The sequence below is a fragment of the Cydia splendana genome, chromosome 21 (assembly GCF_910591565.1).
Source record: "Cydia splendana chromosome 21, ilCydSple1.2, whole genome shotgun sequence".
NCBI lineage: Eukaryota > Metazoa > Arthropoda > Insecta > Lepidoptera > Tortricidae > Cydia > Cydia splendana.
The window spans coordinates 11,662,463-11,682,924 of record NC_085980.1 but is presented as its reverse complement, the minus strand read 5'-3'; the positions used below and the strand labels follow the sequence as shown (position 1 = coordinate 11,682,924).

The 20,462-nt window shown below is 36.1% G+C and overlaps 1 protein-coding gene across 1 annotated transcript; it reads right to left on the bottom strand.

Annotated features, from left to right (window-relative positions):
• Positions 1 to 3,237: 3,237 nt before the first annotated feature.
• LOC134801047 (uncharacterized) lies at positions 3,238 to 19,677 on the bottom strand. Its single transcript, XM_063773571.1, has 4 exons — positions 19,446 to 19,677; positions 15,731 to 16,170; positions 7,258 to 7,433; positions 3,238 to 4,299 (listed from the first exon to the last, which is right to left on the bottom strand). Exons 2-4 carry the CDS (start codon positions 16,155 to 16,157, stop codon positions 4,099 to 4,101), a joined length of 804 nt encoding a protein of 267 aa, XP_063629641.1. The 5' UTR covers positions 16,158 to 16,170; positions 19,446 to 19,677; the 3' UTR covers positions 3,238 to 4,098.
• Positions 19,678 to 20,462: the final 785 nt, after the last annotated feature.

Below are 20,462 nucleotides of genomic sequence, written 5' to 3'. Positions count from 1 at the left end.
AGCAGCATCAATGTTAATGGTGGTGGTTACACGCTTTGTTTTTGGTGGGTTTTTTGTATTAAACCGAATAGCTGCAATTACTATGTCATGATCAGATATATCTGATTGGCAAATGATCGATTCCGTTTCAAGCTTAGATGACACTAAAATATGATCTAAACATGCAGCTCCACGCGTGGGTTTGTTGACCGTCTGCTTCAAGTTGATTTCTGCAATTTGACAGAGGTAGTTCGCTGCTGAGTGTGCAATATTGTCAGGGAGTGTATTAATATTAATATCACCAGCCACTATAATGCGAGAGGCTGAATGAATTGACTGAATAGTTGACGCCAAACTATTATTGAATACCGATGTGTCCGTAAACGAGGGAGACCTGTATATTCCCAAAAGCGCAAACTGATTTTTGACGATCACCTGGAGACAGTTTGCCTCTTCAAAGGGAGGTTCTGTAATTTGTGCCATCCACTTGTTATTTATATATATAACAACGCCCCCGCCCTGTTAATAAATCTGTGTGTTCTGTGGACTTGATATCCAGTAGTGATGTACCGACTATTAATTTGGCCGACTAGCCGACTAGCCGACTAATCGGCGCTCGAATGGCCGATTAGTCGGCCGACTAGTCGGCCAGATCATTGGTTTCGTATAAGTTCAGGTGAAAAACAATAGATTTGCCAAGCAACCATAGGAATGGTTGCGCTATATTCATCATAATTTAGCTTGGCTAAAAGGTGTTGTCTACAGGTTCAAAGACCTATCACAAGAATCCTCGTTCAATTTCTGTCTTTAGTTCTTTTATTTTACGATCCTTAGCAGACCGTCAGTACAGCTTGTAGGGGGTATTTCCAAGGCTCTATTTCCCGTACGTAGTCGCCAGTTAAGAACCTATCCCCTGTGGTCAGCGTCTTTACGAGCAACGTGCCCTGACTAAGTCTCTAAATTTTGCAATAACATGAATAGTTCCTCATGGCTACACCATTAAAAAAAACAAAAACTGAATAATAATAAAAAAATATAACTATCGAACTTGCACGTGAAATTACACGAGAATCAGTTGAGATCGACCTGTAGAGGAAAACACCAGCTCACCAACATACGATAACGATCAAACGGTCAATTATATGAACAAAATTTTCGTTTGCACCCTGAATAGGTATTTTAGTAAAATAAACATAAAACATATGGTGAATATTGACTGTTGATTTCTTTTTTTTTTCTGTTTTTCTTTCACTTATAAAGTGCCGACTAATCGGCCATTTTAACCGACTAGTCGCCGACTAATCGCCGACTACAAATGTGGCCGGATAGTCGGCTTTCCCGACTAGTCGGCGACTAGTCGGTACATCCCTAATATCCAGAGATTGAAGGGACTATCGATTCTTCTCGGAGCCAGCATTCAGTGAGAACCAAAACATCGAATTCTGTATTAAATCTGTGTAAACATAACAAAAAGTATTCAAAGTTTCGTTCTAGGCTTCTTATATTTAAAGTTAGTACCTTTAAACTGTGCTTACCTTTATTGATGATTGCCTTGCATAGTTCTGGGCATTCGACAACGTGGCAGGGAGTATCATCCGAGTCGAGATCATCTATCAAACTTGTTCTGTCCTTATCTATTATCAAAAATTGTGCGAGTAAGAGTAAGAATTTGTTTAAATCTCACCTGCCGATAAGATTGAAGGAATTCTCTGGTTCGTGTAAAGTGTGTAGTCACGGTGTTTTGTTTTGACATGTGTTGGGGAGTGAAGAATGGTGTTGTTGTAATATTAGTTGCATTATTACTGTACATATAATTTAACAAGTTCGTATACATAATATAATTAACGAAGAAAGATGATACAAACTTAACATGCAATCTCATGGGTGAAAAAAATAAAGAGATACAATTAGTTAGTGATATTTTCCTCCATGTCGTTTCTACTCGTTAATTCGTTTTTGTGTCTACAATATTTTAATAATAAAATTGAGCCTATATACGTCCCACTGCTGGGCACAGGCCTCCTCTCATGCGCGAGAGGGCTTGGGCTATAGTCCCCACGCTAGCGGATGAGGATTGGGGACTTCACATGCACCTTTGAATTTCTTCGCAGATTTATGCAGGTCAGTGTGCCCAGATCTCCTGATTTTCCAGGATATCTCCTGATTTCGGGGTGTATCTCCTGATCTCCTGATTTTTCCGAAAAATCTCCTGGATTTTAGAAGTTCACAACCATTTAATATTATTACATAAATTTAACGCCAGGATTCTTCAAGCCAGTGTAGGGCGGCCATAAATTCAATCGTAGGTAGTGTGTAAGTGTAGCATCAACCTTTGCCATAGTTTCAGAACGAAACGAAATTACCGATTATGAGCGATATTACCGATAAAATGGAGTGCGGACGCAAGAATACCAATTTGTGACGCCAGTATTTTCGTTTTGGGGCATTTATTCAATTTAAGGGGCACAATAAATCTAAAATTGGTGATTAAATTGGAAATTGCCACCAATTTCATTTCTGATCAAATCGGTCGATTTGATCACCTCTGCCTGGAGCAGTCTGGACACGCCTTAATATACGAATGAAAATTATTTTATGACATAAATTTTTGTCTCCTGATTTTAATTCAAATCTCCTGATTTTTAGGACATGTATCTTCTGGATTTTTCAGATTGGACCTGGCAACACTGATGCAGGTTTCCTCGCGATATTTTCCTTCACCGAAAAGGTAATGGTTACAAGTTCTGAAAAACTCATTGGTATAAGCAAAAAGCGGTGGTGGCCGAGTGGATATGATGTCCGAATTTCAATCCGGAGGTTGCGGGTTCAAACAATATTGTATTAAAAAAAGTCAGATATTAAATAAAACAAAAACTTTGCTTCGAATTTTATTAGAAACAATTAAAAATTTGTACAAACTTAACAACCATAATAAATTATTAAACTACAATAAATAACCTTAACAAGTAATCATCAGTCAATAAATAATTAAAATACCCAACACCAAAAACAAATAAATGCAATATTATCCTTATACCCCCATGTCATAGAAAATAAGTACATCCAGCGTCATATAGTAGGTAGCATCCAAAGTATTCAAATAGTTCGGTACACCATATAATCTGTATGGCGTACCGAATTATTTGAATACTTTGAATGCTACCTACTATATGACGCTGACTGTACCTACATTAATTAATTATTTACAATTAAATAACCTAACTATTAATTTGGTACATTAATAATCATCTTAATGGTAATTACATGAGACTATTAAATACTTGTACTATGTTTTAAAGTAAGTGTCATGAATTTTTATATAATTATTATTTCAATATTTGCCATTACACAGTGTTTTTGTTTATTCGATGGTCACAAAAATTGTTATTTCTTTTACAACGGGCAAAGTTGTTGTTTAACCTATCGTGCTAATATTGATACGCGAGCAAGCGAAAGATTCCAAAATAAAACCAATAAACTTAGCGAGTGGTTCGAAAATTGGAAACTTGAGCGCTGCGAGTGTTTCAAAGCACTTTTTTGATTTTATCTTAGACCACTGGAACATTAAAAGTGGAAAAATTACTGTCTTGGGTGTCGTAACTGGTGAATTTCCAATATGTCTTGAAATTCCGGTAGCCGTGTAAGAAGTGCAACGCTCTTACGATAGATGTCGCTAGGGTCCCCTAGACCCATATGGTGGAAATATTTGCTGGCTATGGATGAGGTCTTGGTGGCTCAGATGACAGGGCGCTGAAGTATCGATTCAGAGGCCCTGAGTTCAATCTCAACCAAGACAGTAATTTTTCCACTTTAAAATTTATCCTAAGCTTAATAGCAACGTTCGCAGACGTTTCTGTTTGCTAAAAATTAAATTCTTTTTACAGCACATATGTTGATACTTTCCCGCACTAGTGCGGGAATAAGCACTTTCCGTGCCTGTGTCGAAAGTTTAAAGGGTATGTATGTAACCATATGTACTGTATAATATCGTACGATACACGTGCGAATAGGTAATTCACAACTCGTGTGGATTCAAATCACTCCCTTTGGTCGTGTTTTATCGCCACTCGTTGCGAATTTCTTGCTTTCCGCACTTGTATCGTAAACTGTACTTTAAATCTACGCAACACCACCAGGAGCTGTAATGTACATAGGGGAAGGAGTAGGCCTAGGCTTCTGCATGTTATACGCCCTGTTCGCAGCCCAGTCCTTGGCGTATCCATTTCCTGAGGAGTAGGCATAGCTGCTGCCGTAGTCCGAGTTGTAGTCTGAGGAGTCGCTGCTGCCGAAAAAGGAGTAGCTGGGACTGTGATGGTGGTGCTGGAACAAGGAGAGAAACGGTTTAACCTCCTAAGGCCCAAGGTCCTGCCTATAGTACTTATTCAGTTTGAGGAAATTTCAATCATATTCAATTGGAACAGAGTCGCATTTGTTTTGTTTCGTTCAATTTTCAAACAAAACCAAAATAAACTCTATTGCCCTGCACTGAAGGTCTTCATTTGGATTTTTCATTTGTGTGGCTGGGCCTACGGCTTTCCTGACTTGGCAGTAAGCATCGGTGGGACATTTACCTAGTGTAAATTTTACATTTACAACGGATTTTACAAATTGTCTCTGATGAGCACGTATAATAGGGTTCACAAAACCGAACTTAGTTTTAAATGTCGGATCGAACTGTGCACAATAAAGCTGCCCTTGGTCGTTATATGTGTATGCGTATCCCTCATACATCTTAGGTAGAGAGACGGCTGTCGCAGAAGGGGTCGCCCCACGTTAATGCGGCTTCACGCCAATCAAGAAGAAAAACTGAGTACAAGTATAGTCTGAGTTTTGAATGTGTCCGAATGTTACTTAAGAGCTCTTTACAACTCGAACTATTATAAAATCTTACTATACTTACGTTAAGAAATATACATTTTCTCAGAAGTAATTGCTTGTTTCTTTTCAATTCTACATGTCAGTAACAGATAGGTACAAAAGATTTAAAATTTTATCAGATTCTTTGGAACAAAAATGATGATATAATTATTTGATATATTTTAGATAGGTACATTATGATTGCATGCAAAATTCTTTACACAAAATTGAAATGTAATGTGAGCAATAGATAGGTATTACGAGTATAATGTGGTTTTAAATATAATTATGTTATTAAATCTAGTATATAGTCATTCACCCTATAGTATTAAAGCATATTATTATATAATATTATATATATGTACCTATAGGTACAGGACGTCTAAGTTATGTTTACCAAATTTTTTGCACCTTACTTCTTTTTAATAAGGCGAAAAATGTAAGCATATATATTTGACGTCGATAGTACTACGAAATATAAACTTAAATCAAAAAAACATTATTTGGAAATAAACTCATAACCCCGCCGCTTTAAAACAAAAACCGACCAAAAAAAAACATTTGTCTGGGAAATTATATAAATTACAATGGAATGATTATGCCTTTTTTAAACCACCGGACAGCTAATGGATAATTCTAGATAAAATTTGTTTTCACTCTCCTTTAGAACAGAAACTACGAACAGAAGTAGTGTACTTATAATTGTTTTCCATCGTATTTTCTCGGAAACGTTCGTATTTGTCATGCTAGTTCAGTCAATGTCAGTACTTTTTGTACCGAGACTGACTGAAATAGCAAGACACGTTCGTATGTTTTCGTGAAAATACGATGCAAAATAATTATGCACTACATCTGTACTGTATAAATTATCAACAAACTAATCGTCCATTTCAACTCTCCGAATTTGTGTAAACGCTCCATGGACCTAGAATGAAACGCTCATATATTATATTAGATATGGTACTGTATGTAACGAACCTTTTTGTTAAGACCCTTTTAGTAGCGTCAGCTTGCTCGAATATTAATTCAAGAGTAGTATTCCAATAACTTAGCTCAGGAGAGTCGAGTATTCAGACAAGCCAAATTACACACATACATACATATAATCACGCCTATTTCCCGGAGGGGTAGGCAGAGACCACGGATTTCCACTTGCAGCGATCCTGACATACCTCTCTCTTTCGCTTCCTTCACTTTCATAACATTCCTCATACACGCTCGCCGGTTTAGGGTGCTCTTGACCTGGCCTATCTTCAGGATTTCCCCGATCTAATCAGAAAAAGTCCGCCGAAGTCTACTCCTTCCAACTCCCACTTCCACTTCTCCCTTATAAGTATAACATTCTCTTTGTTAGCCTTCTTTCACTCATTCTTTCCACGTGTCCCTAATTAATTTGCTCTAAAATTAGTTTTAGCTGTCACAAATCTCGAGGCCATTTTATACTAGACTAGACAATCTACCTATTTATTGAATTGCTTGATGCAAAATAAGGGATTAACTTTTTACAGTAAAAACGGCTGGGATTATTGTTTTATCTGGGGTTTACATTTAGAGTGGGCTGATAACGGATATTGACTGAATTTGTAATGAATAAGTAGGTACTATGTTTTGTTTGAAATTCTGCGCGGTATTTTCCGTTTATCCTTTTGAGATACGGAACCCCTAAAAATTACATAATCTCTTAAATTAGTCCTAATCCAGAAAATTTATACAACATTCTGTTGACTAAAGTATGGCCAGAATAATAAACTGCGCTGAAACTGGAGTCCCTGGGTTCGTATCCCAGTAAGGGAATTTGATTTTATGATGACCACCTGTATGTGGTGTCGGTACATATTGCTGGTTTGTGTAGATATGTTTGCATAAACGTAAAATGTGCAATCAAATAATTACTGTGGAAAATAAAATGAATAAAGTAGTGATTGCATATAAATACAGGTAATAGAAGTGAATGGCGTATGTACAGTAAGTGCCTAACTTAAGTGGGTACCTACGTCGCCATACTAGCTGTATAGAACTAGATATTATTGAATTTAGGGCACCGACTTTTCTACAAAATAGATACTCTTACAGCAGCAAAAAAACAAGAATCTATAAAAAACAAAAGTAGTAAAAAATTTACATGAAAATAAATTTGAAATTACTCTTATAGGTAGTATTTTTCATGATTGTGTTAATGATATTGTTAAAATATTGGTAGATTTAAATAGTTAAATAAAGAAAAATAATCTTTGACTAAATTAAGTGATGAAAGTCATGAAAAACATGATAAGAATAAATAAAAATCTCTTACAGTGACCAAAGCAAATAATATGAATATTATGAAAATGATGAAAATATATAAAAATCCCTTATAGTGACCAAAGCTGATGCTGATATGATCATAAACTTACCAACGTCCTACCTTAACTTCTATCCTACCTTGCAAGCCTTGAGCGTGCTCAGGAGACCTGGCAGTAGGAGGGCGGCGACCAGGAGGAGTTTCTTTATCAGGAGAACTGCTAGGAGAATCGGGATTAGAAGCAGTTTGGTCTTCAGTGCTGCTAGTAGGGTGAGGAGGGGGACGACTACTGCCAACTTCTTTCTGCGGCCGCGACCTGGAATGAAGAACGATGGGTTCTTAATTTATCTTTTAGAAAAGGCCTATAGGATAAACATGGCATTCGCTTTTGGCATCGATATGGACATTTGGGAGGAGCTTGCGTCAGATCGCGATGGATGGAGGGGTTCCATCGCAAAAGGTCTGGCAAGTCACGACAACGCATGGTTCCAAGACCTTGCCCGAAAACGCGCAAAGAGGCACAGGTCGCAAATGCCGGTCCCGCATTGGCTTATACAGCCACGAGAGACGTTGTTCCTCACTTACACACGTTAGACGCTGCATAAATCATCTGTCATATGATGATGAATTGCGTTATTTTTTAGGGATTATTTCTTTCATTGACACTTTTTTCTTATATTGTATACTTTCCCCAAAAAATAAAAAAACCTGTCAACCGGGACATATTTCATGCTAAAGGGGGGGGGGGGGGGGGGGGTTGTGTCAGGGGGAGGGGATGGGACACTAGTGTGCGTAAAGCACCATACCTAAAACTATAATACTACATTTATTGATTGCTGGCTATAATTTGTTTGTCTTCCCCCCATTACATTAGAACATAACTTGACCGAATTATACTTATATTGTGTGTTCATCCGAACTGTAATGTTTTCTCTTCTGTTAACAGCTTAGCCATAGTTAACAGCTTGTGTAACTGTAATGATTTTATCATACTTATCCGAATAAAAGGGGCACCCTTTCATGAGGATAAGGGTTAAGAAAATTAACCTTTATAGCCCCTAACTTTTGGGTATGTCCACAGGACGGACCTGAACATGGTTTTGAGTTTGACCGAATTGGGTCAAAATTATTTTCGTTGACTTGTTTCTGACCACCCTTCTATTTTTATCCTTTATCAAGTAAATAATAAGTTGAGTGCTTTTACATGTCTTTCTAGCTGTAGATTATAATTCTCTTGAGGAAAATTAAAACTAAATTTCATCCCATACATAAAACTCCACTCCGTCACGTTTTTGGGGACAAAAAACAAGACAACTAAAAGAATTTTGACCCGTATTTAATTCACCTTAGCCGAAATAAATCGATGGTAATTTATGGTGTTAGCGAAAACCAACGATGACAAATGGCCCGTTTATCTCCATAAAAAACTAAGTCCCACTATTATTGCTGTCGATTCGGATTTATGACTTCCTATGAGAAATGTCTTTTTTTAGTAAAAATCCTAGGGAAAAGTTTTTAGTCTAGGTAGTTAGTATTTTTTTCTTTCGTAGTTTTAACAAAGCATTTTTTTTATTTTGCGTCTAGTTACATTATAATCCTAACTCTTGTGCCCGATCGGAACTTATAAAAACTCAGGTTCATTTAATGATTAGGTACCTACATATGCATTCGCAATAAAACACTAACTATTATAAGCGATGTAATTCGTTTACATTTTCACTAAAATTTGCCTCGTTTTTTGGTGAAGACAGCCTAAGGAATGGAATGCGCTCCCGCCATCTGTATTCCCTGAGAAATATGTCCACGGTCTCTTTAAAGCAAGAGTGAAGGCTATTACTGGGCCGTTGAGCTCTATCATGGCTCTATCTTAGGCTCTGTCTTCACTTTCCATCAGGTGTGTCTAGGGCCTCTCACCGGTAAGCTTATTATAAAAAAAACTTTTATTTCACAGAGTTTATAATAAAAAACACCGTATAAAATAAAAGCAATCAATCAATAAAACAAATGAATTTACCATAAAACGGTTAAGAATAAACTGTTTTGCTCTCTTTTTCACGGATTATTATTGAATTAGCGCGTTTTCCCATGAAACGCTCTGATGACCCGTCCTGAGTAATCGATTGTCACAGATGGGGTCTAGATTGCTATTAAGTTGAGAAAGTGTTCTGTTGAACTTTTGATTAATTGTAAAATTTAGGTAAATGTAAATTCAGTCAAGGTCGGTCGTGAGCATGTTATTTAAATAAAACCTTATTTAAAAAAATCTTTTGTTTATGCTAGTTTTAGGTAAAAAAGATATAGATACCCTTTTAGATTTTGTAAAAATAATTAGGTATCGTGAATTTTTCACTAATAGGTATTTCAACGCTTGTATCAAATCAAATTTTGTAAGTGTTTTTTTACACTTTTGGTATTCGACAGGTAATTTTAAATACCTATAGGAATATTTTTTAAATTTTCCACTTCGACGCTTAAAGCGTTATTAGGTACCTTAGAGTCGTTTTTAACAGGTAGGTATCGCATTTTTTATAAATTTTCATGCCAATTTTTATATTAAAGGAAAAAATGAAAAATGTACGTTTTACGTTAATTTACGTTATTTTTTCCTTTAATATAAAATTTGGAATATCGTTCGCAGACGCTTGTTTAAAAATTGGTTTCATGCCATTAATTTTTTTTTATAAGTTCCTATTCATGAAAATTAACCTAATATGCGTATTATAATATTCCGATAATTCCATATCATGAATTTTGAAACACACTCAACATTTACGGAATTCCATAGCTGTCTCATAATAATAAACAGCCTGTTCCGCAAATCCCAATTATACCTTCGCCAAAATACAGAAAATGCAAAAACAATGCCATTACAAACTGTACTCTATTCCCCTGAAAATAAGGTTTAAACTTTTAATCCTGTTTTCTTGGAGACAGGAATTTAGAGGTGCCACGCAAATGGTACATTTACGTGGCTCTAAATTCTTATGACGTCACGACTTCCAGAATGTGGGAGTACGCGACGCGAATAGAATTTTAAAGTGCTTTTTGGATTAAGAACTAAAAAGGTGTGGGCTTTAAAATATGGTTTTAGCGCTGAGTGTTATGTTCCACATGGATGCCATCATCTGATCAGAAAAGAAAAATATAGGAACACTTTGGAGGTTACTCCATTCCAACAAAAAAAAATGATTGAAATCGGACCACGGGGCCTACATAATCGGAACATACCTACATAACAAAATAGCCACAACTGAATACAGGGCACAACCGCGAAAATCGAAGTTCGCAAATTACGGGCATCTTTCTCTGTCACTCTTATTACGCCTTCATTGGAGTAAAAGAGAAATATGCCCGTAATTAGCGAATTTCTTTTTTCGCGGTAGGCCCCCTGAACCTTCACCTCCGTGAAATAGAAATTGGTTGAAAATCGCACGGGCCTAAGATGCTTCGACTGCTCAAATATGGTTAGAGTAATCGAACCGGTGTTCTGAAAGTTCGAGTTTTCGAATGATGCCCGAACGGATTTTTAAATTTTTCCATTGATATCAAATTTTGTTTTACACTCTAATATCCTTTTATCGCGTTATCCCGGCATTTTACCGCCGCTCATGGGAGCCTGGGGTACGCTTGACAAACTAATGTCAAGAATTGACGTAGGCACTAGTTTTTACGATAGCGACTGCCATCTGACCTTCCAACCCAGAGGGGAAACTAGGCCTTATTAGGATTAGTCCGGTTTCCTCACGATGTTTACGTTCACCGAAAAGCAACTGGTAAATATCAAATGATATTCCGTACATAAGTTCCGGAATACTCATTGGTACGAGCCGGAGTGTGAACCCGCGACCTCCGGATTGAAAGTCGCACGCTCTAACCGCTAGGCCACCAGCGCTTCCTTTTACATTTTACACTCTAAACGAAATACGAAAATATATTACTAGTATAAGCTATGATTAAAACAACTAAAGCGAGTCCCTGTGGTCGTACCCTCTCTGGTCTGTTTGCTCGCAGTGTGACCGCAACTGGAGCTTCTACCCTAATTGCTGTTGTAAAGGGCCTAGAAAATGTTCGTCATTCTGAACAATCTTTATTGGCGTGCATACCAATTAAAACCTTAAATATAAGCCGTTAGGTTTGAAATTAGCAGTGTCAATTGTCAGTTCATACGACATTTTGATTTGTACAGTGAAATTCTTGATACTTTGCAGTTTATTGACTGTTGTGGTTTTTATTGAATAGGAATAGAATTGTTTATACGTTTTCAATTGAATTTCTTGGGATTGACTTTAGATTGCAATATTGGTTTTGACATTGATAGATAGTTTAATATAGCTTCTATTGTTTAATTTCGAAGACGACTTTGGGAATTTCATATTTGTAATAAACAAACCCTGTTACCGATGTTAATTCCTTTAAAAATTTGCATTGGCAATAACTATCTATCGTGGGGGACCCTAAGGGCGTCCGCTAGCTGGAGTGGTGGGGCGGAGTGGGGGTGAGCGTAAATAAATATTAATAGGACTAAAACTACAAATTAAATATTCAACTCAAAAAGACCTTCGCGAGCTGTACCGGGTGCAAAGGTGTCCATCACACTTGCCGCGTTTCCACGTTGGATAGCGATGGCTAACCTTTCCACCAGGTACGAACCCGCACGAGCATCAGAGGTCCTGTCCCTAATCTTATGTCCCATATCACTAATAAACGCTATGTCGTCAAACCCCCAACACCCAGTAAGTACTTTTAAGTTATTTTTTTTACGATTGTATTTACCATTACCTGCGTTATTTACTAATAAAGTTTGTTCATGTACTAAGAAAACACAAATCAATATATATGTATATACAAATGATAAAATTTGTTTTTTTCCCATAGTGATAAATTAATTTTAGCAACACACATAAAACTTGAAAGTATCAAATGACTTCGAAATAAGGATTCCTTTTTACATAGATCACTAAAATAAGTTTTGCAGTAGGTAGGCTAATATGAAACATTGATGTGGCCTATCACATGCATAATATTATACTGTTAAAAACTACATTATTCATAGACAATGATTAGCCGGAAAACATTTACTTTCTTTTTAAATTTACTCATGAAATAATCTGTATGAAATGAAAATGTTGTATAAAATATTTGCAAATCGTCCTTAGGCCACGCCGCCGACATTTTTAAAGTGAAATATTTTTTTAATAAGTAAATTTTAAAGAAAGTAATTTTTTTCCGGCCAATCATTGTCTATGGAAATATATGATATTTAAAACTTTCGCGTTTTGAACACATAATTATTAACCTGTGTCGAAACGTCGGTAAATAAAGGTAATTGAATAAATTTCGCGTTCGACCCGTCTATAAATGTGAGTTAATATGGAAATATAGTTTAAAAAAGTATATATGCAAGGCCTCTTTTTTGTACCGTATTTGCCTATTGAAAAACTTATCTAGTAACCTATGCACTTTAACCCTAACTCCTGCCTTTTGACCTTTGCAAATAGCATCGACCACATAAAGTTATCTTTTAATAATAAACTCGTGTACGTATTTTCATACGGTTACACGCGTCTTTCAAATTATGATTAAATATGAATTCTTTATGAGAATTTAAAATGACAAAGGAAAATAGGTATTTATAAGATGATGTAGAACTATAGGTACTTACATGATACTTCTTTATTACATACTAGCGACCAGCCCCGGCTTCGCACGGGTTAACAAATTATACACCTTCCTCAAGAATCACTCTATTGATAGGTGAAAACCGCATGAAAGTCCGTTCAGCAGTTTTTGAGTATATCGCGAACAAACGAACAAACACACAAACAGACAGACGCGGCGGGGGACTTTGTTTTATAATGTGTAGTGATAGTGATATGCCTACCCATTTTTAGCGCTTAAGACGAAACAGGAGCTGAGTTTTAAATATTTTAGGTAAATATACCCGTCTCGCTAACGGAAGCGGCACCTAAAAGTAGTGCGATAAGGACAAGGCGAAAAATCCTGCGTAAAAATCTCAAAAATCGAGGTTTCGTACTCCTCTGTTTCCTCCTCCAAAACTTAACCAATCGTAACTAAATTTGGAAATCTAAATGATTATGAAATTATCTGTGTCGGACCGTTTTGCTTTTTTGGCTAATTGATATCAGTTTTGAATGCCACGCCTCTCATTGCGGCATAGTCTATTAGGCCATTTTGGCCATTTTTGAAGGGCTCTAGCGCCTTAAAAAACAAAAATATCAAAAAAAGCAAAACGGTCCGACACAGATATTGACAATATTAATATGTGTTGAAAAAATCATTGCTTTAGCTTCAAAAACCACGGAGGAAAACGAGGAGTACGTTTGTATGGAGAAATGACCACTCCCGTTGGCTCTCTTACCTCTTGAGACCTCGCGTATTTTGTACATATTTCAAAATAAATTTAAAATGAAGTAAAAATGCGTGAGAAGCGCGCCAATCATAAAAACTATTTTCAAGGTCGTATAAAAGCCAGTTTAAAACCATACGAATTTTTAAATTTGTGAAGGTAAACAAAAATGTATCCATTTCTTTGTAACGGCATTACCCAAATATCTACAATTCGAGTACCACTTTCAAAACAAAGAAAACAATTTTTTTCGTAGTTTGTGTGACTTTATTAAAACAGAGATCAATCAAACAAAAAAAAAATTAGCTAATTCCGATAATGGTTCACGGATATGATACAAGTATGGGTGATTTAAGAATTACTCGGCAGTCGGAAGTTATTCAGAATTATAATTTTAGGTAATACCATAGACTAGGAATCCTCTAGACGGAGTTTAGTGCAATTATTTCATGAAACCGATGCTGCCAAAAATACGGGGGTGCGGGGGACGAGGTGAGCGAGTTCCCGTGCCGTGATTGGTCCGTTCAAAGACACGGACGTCACACAAAGACACTTTCGACTCGAAAATGGAGTAAAACTACCGTATTTGTGGCAGAGGGGGTAGAGCTACTATGCTCAGTCTGGAGGATGTCTTGTCTGTGGGTAATACGTTGTAATTTTGTAACACGCTCCGGTGTTTTACTTTTCACTTCTTGTTATTTGACTTTAGAACCGAATAATTTGCTAATGAGGTTTCATACCTTAATTAATTGAATAAATTATATTCGACGCTCAAACCAAGTACCTACGTCTCGTTGAGTTTTTTAATTAAAATCACTTTTAATGAGTCCTCGGAAACTTTAATTCCGAATATTGAGGAGTTCAGAGGCAATGAGTGAAGTTTCAAATTTATTTTTTCCTTATCCTAATGAGGCGAATTAAAAATATATTAAAAGCGGCCAAGTGCGAGTCGGACTTGCCCATGAAGGGTTCCGTAGCAGCAAGTAACATAATAAAATTGCGGTTTACGATTTATGACGATTAAAAAAAACTACTTACTAGATCTCGTTCAAACCAATTTTCGGTGGAAGTTTGCATGGTACTGTATATCATATATTTTTTTTAGTTTTATCATTCTCTTATTTTAGAAGTTACAGGGGGGGGGACACATTTTACCACTTTGGAAATGTCTCTCGCGCAAACTATTCAGTTTAGAAAAAAATGATATTAGGAACCTCAATATCATTTTTGAAGACCTATCCATATATACCCCACACGTATGGGTTTGATGAAAAAAAATTTTTAAGTTTCAGTCCTAAGTACGGGGGACCCCCAAAATTTATTGTTTTTTTTTTTCTATTTTTGTGTGAAAATCTTAATGCGGTTCACAGAATACATCTACTTACCAAGTTTCAACAGTATAGTTCTTATAGTTTCGGAAAAAAGTGGCTGTGACATACGGACGGACAGACAGACAGACAGACAGACATGACGAATCTATAAGGGTTCCGTTTTTTGCCATTTGGCTACGGAACCCTAAAAACGAGAAAAATATGGATACAAAGATTTTGTTTGCTATCTTATTAGGGCAGAAATATTTTTAATTATGTTACAAGGAAAAAAAACCATGTGTGGGCGAAAAACGTAATATATTATGTAGGTCATATTATTAATTGAAATATAGTCTAGTTTCCGTGTGATTTTTTCATGGCATTTGCTTTTGTAAAATCGTGTAACAATACAATATAAAAACTAAATTTTGCATTAGACCCTTCCTAACATTCCTCTTGTCTCTGACCGCCTCTAACCCCGCAATACCTTAATAAACAAATTATATCATTAGAGAATAAGTCTTTGACAAAAGATTAATTTTGGGTACAAGCTTTTTTCACTGACTGTACTTTTCTTTCCACAGGCAGCAAATACTCATCGAGACAATTCTGAGCCCCAAACACAAATAGTTTGCGTTGTTTTGTCACAGAGTTCCTCCTGTCTCCATCATCCTATCAGCTCCATGTCATCATAATATTGCATTATCATCCAATTTGCATAATGCATGCGAAATTTCAACTAAATCGGAAATAGGGAGTTGGGTAAAATTTAGCTTCAAAGATTTGACCCATAGTAACTAACTTACATATCATCGCCCACACTGATAACTGTACATCGGTACATCTGTGGACCTTATGCCTTTCGTAATAAGGTCCACCGATGTACAGTTTAGAGTGTTGCTGTTTGTATATAATCAAAAGCATGTAAAAACTCACCATCATCTACATCTTCTTCCTCAATAGTCCTCGCTCCTTCCGGCAAATTCACCTTCATCCCCTTCATCCTGAAGAACTCCTTCACAACCTTCACTGCATACTTCGTCAGTTCCGCCCACTCCGATAAAAACCCTCTCGGTTCACTCACTTCTATTTCTTCTTTCTTTATATTTAACTTATCTACAGTTTCTTGATCTAATGGTACAAAACTGATCATGTTGTTGGCTCTGATGGTTTCGTTTCCATTGATATCGTCACCGAATAATGTTTTCTTAGCTACTTTTAATGCTTTATATTTGACGCAGGAAAGTGCCTCGCCGCGGAGGAAGCAGCCATCTTTGACGTAGCGGAGGTAACCTTCTTCAGCCATGATGGTGTGAAGTGATAGAAGGAGTATAGTGACTGGGATGAGTGAGCTAGGAATCATGGCTGCTGCTTACCTGAAATAAGAAATAAACTATCATGAGTTTTATCAAGCTGAGCAGACTTTAACTTTAAGGTAAACACTATGGCTCTTTTATCCCTACGTTTTTAAATATAAATGTATACAGCTTTGGTGCAGTATTGATTGGCGTTTGGAACACTTCTTGAGCTAATAAATAATTATGTTAGGGCGTCCGCTTGCTGGCGCGGTTGCAAGGGTGAGCGGGTTAACGTAAAATATTATGAACAACGCTAACTGGTGTGGACGCGTGCGACGGATTTTACCTACAATGGCATCTCTGCGTGCGCCAGCGCTATGGAAAATAGCGTCGCTGCGCAGTTGCTCCAACGTTGCGTCAAGCAGCAACCATAGAGTTGACTAGATGCTGACGCTCAGAAGACGCTAGTGTGTGGTGGCTCTTAAACGCCATGGCTGTTTGCTTTGATTGACAACAAATTTCTAAATAGACATTACATCTTCACAAACAAACTGTAATGTGTGGTAACTTCCCCAAATACCCGTACGGATGTTTTCCCCAGAAGTTTTCCGATCTCCGTCCAACTTTGATCATTATCGCGTCTCGCACTTCGCCGGTTATCGGTAATGAATTTCCTAGACAGTTTAATGGATCTTTTATATTTAATATGACTATATTTGATAGGTTAATTAAAATTTCCTTTTTGTAAAATGAACAATGAAGAAAAACGTTGATACAGGTGTTATAATTGCAATTACCTACTTATAGTACAATTTTTAGGTTTCCGTACCTCAAAAGGAAAAAAACGGATACCTTATAGGATTACTCGTGCGTCTGTCTGTCTGTCTGTCTGTCTGACCATTCCCCCCTTTATCTGCGAAACTACTGGGTCTAAAATTTTGAAAAACATACACAAGATAGTTCTTTATCTATAAATGACAGGAAAACCTATTAGAAATGTGGAGTCAAGCGTGAGTCAGACTTAGTTACTTTGTTTTTTATTCTAAAAGTTGGGTAATGTACGGAACCCTTGGAACGCGAGTCCGACTCGTACTTGACCGGTTTTTTTTGTGAAGTCTTTCTGCACAAAAAATATTTTTTTATCAAAGATCTTAAACTAAGAATCTTGGGAAAGGAGATGGACAGTCAAAAGTCCCAGATATGAAAGTAATACCTAACTAATAAGTTACACTTAAAGTTAAAGTTTCTTAAGGAATAGTGAATAGAATCAGGCGTTACTTTGCGGAAATCCATAGTAATTAAAACCAAAATATTATTTTGCTAATCCGCGAAAAGATAACGTGCTAGTCAATCAGTGCTAACCCGTTATACTTACTTGCGTATTTTTACATGCAATTAATATTCCTACCCTCCCACCGCAAAAATAAATACGCAAATAAATATAACAAAGGAAGTTATTTACATCCGTGAGACTTTTAATCATAGAGTACGCACTTGACAGAGTAACACCCACGTCTCACTACAATTACAGGATGTCGTGTCTCTGACAAATTACTTCACTCTGTAATTGGGCGCAGAATGCAGTTTAGGTACGGAATTATACAGGGTGTCTCATTTAAATCGGTCAGTATGGGAAAGTCTGAAACTATAAGACATACGAAGATCTGTTCTTAGGAACCATGTCATCGATTTTATTAAGAAGAAAAACTGCATTCATACATTTAAAAAAAACCTATACTCAGCTCGGGAATCGAACCCGGTGGTCACTTCGAACACCTACTAAAATAAATTAAAGTATGTAAAAACAATGCATTTTATTCATTTTAGACATCATGTTTCATGGAGCCATTTACTGCTTAAGACCTACACAATCGATAGGTATCTAAATAGAAATAGTGTAAGTTTATTTTTTTCAAAACAACCGGGTTCGATTCCCGAGCTGAGTACAGGTTTTTTTAAAATGTATGAATGCAGTTTTTCTTCTTATTAAAATCGATGACATGGTTTCTAAGAACAGATCTTCGTATGTCTTATAGTTTCAGACTTTCCCATACTGACCGATTTAAATGAGACACCCTGTATAGGTACAAACAGCAACACTGTTAACTGTACATCGTTGGACCTTATGCCTTTTATAATAAGGTCCAACGATGTACAGTTAACAGTGTGGGTGTTGGTAAACGTGTGAGCTATTCAGAAAATGTCAAAATGAATGTTATTTGTCGTGAATGTTAATATGTAGGTAGGTACCGAGTTCTGAGTAACATATATGTAATTACGTTTAGCATTAGCCGTTATAGCCGGTATAGCTTTATTTGACGTTCATAAGCGCATTGTAATATGCCTACTTGAATAAACTATTTTTTATCTTCTTTATCTTTTATCATTCATTTGGCATAGAAAAATAGGTTCTTACTTATCTTCAGTCACTTCAGCGGACACCAGGCGGCTTAGCACGGTCGCGTTTTTATCACTTGTCACCATGCCTGTCACGTTCTAACAAGTACGTAAGTGCGAAAGGGACGCGCATAGTGATAGACGATAAAAATGGAACCGTGCTGCGCCCACAGATGTAACCAAGGGCTACAAAAACTTTTCAATGTGCTATTATTTCGAATAGCTTTCATTTAAAAAAATCTGATATTTTTTTTGGGACTGATTTGACTTAGGACCCCAAAAAATTTTAGCGTAAGGAAAATTTGGAATTTTGTTCCAAAATAAAGCGTTTGGAGTTTTTATTGCCCGGTCACCATCCAATCTTCATCTTCATTATATTAATTTTCATAAGTGTAAAAACATATCGATTGTTGTTAATGATTAAAACTTTCGTATTAAAGGGCAAAACTTCATATTTGTTTCAAAACATCTTGGTAAAGTTTCATAAACGAGCGTTGAAAGTGTTAACTCGGCAGTAGTTAAGGGTTTAACGAGGAAATAAAATTAAGAGGCAGAATAAGGGTTGAAAGTTTTTATCGAATCTATTAGGTAAGTTGGAGAATTTAGGTATTTTAAACTCCTGCATAAATTAGTTTTTAAATAAGTGTGTAGTTGTTTTAATTATATACGAAGTTGATTTGTACTATATTTAGTACCACACCGACATACAGTATAAATATTCTGCCGATTTTTTTTTCTGGAACTGTATGTTACACTTCTAATTATTTAAAGATAAATATTACATATAGGTACTTCCAGATATTCTCATTTTTAAATATGAATACATTTTTGTAATAAACGATTACACTTAATGAATCATTACTAAATAATCAATGTAATCATTTCTTTTCTTTAATTTATTTAATCCAATAGCACATAATTATCGTCCTCATATCATACGTACAACTAAAACTTACTTCGGAATGGCACAAAATTGGCAAGCACAAACACTTCACTCCGCACAAATAAAAAAAAAACAATTTGAAAATCGAACGCACACCGCGGACTCCAGCGGTCCAGTGTCAAGAACGCGCCCCTGATTCGCTATTTAAATGATCTAGAATAAATCAGCGAGCCAATCGGGTGCATTTAAATATGATCCGAATGATTTCGAAATCGTAACTGCATAGTGGTTGATACTACGGGTTTGCTTGGGAAGATTAGACCAAGTGCGGAGAGGAAGATAAACAATTCTTTATTGAGATATAATTATTTAAATCTTTTATGTTAATTAACAACAAATTACATAATTAGTAAAACAGCATATGATAATATAGCAATATACACGGTGTAACATGAGGAAACTGAATAATTTAAACAACGTATTCCTGATCATATTTAGAGACGAAAATGTCGTATAAACTTTTTTGAAATTAGCTTAGTTTCAGAGTTAATACCAATTTAAAAAAAAAAACAAGTTTTTATTGTTACATAGTGCAAAACGGCTTTTTGATGGCGATGTTGCTACTATGGGACGTAGTCTAAATATCCTTAGTGATAGATGTCAAAAAGTGACAAGTAACACTTTGCAAAAACTAAGTTTTACCAAAACTAAAGTTAAAATCCATTTTAAGTGACAAGTTTACCAACAACTTTTACTTTTTATGTATAAATACATTTAAAAAATTTAAAAAAACCAAACAAAAAAATCTTTTTATTGGCGAAGTTGACCTAAACTCATATTACATTTATTCCTTCTTTTGACCGCAGAAATACATGGTGAATCTTTGGCATTCCTCGTGAGCACCTTGTATATATCTATGTAATAACCATAAAGGTGGTTAAAATGCAAACTACTTTCCTAAACCGATTTGAAATAAGGACCTACATAAGTTTTATTTTAACTTCATTTTGGACAACACCTTAAATTTAGTTTTCGACTAGGAAGAAAAAATAAATTCTATTAACATTATTCCTGGGGCAGTACTATTGGC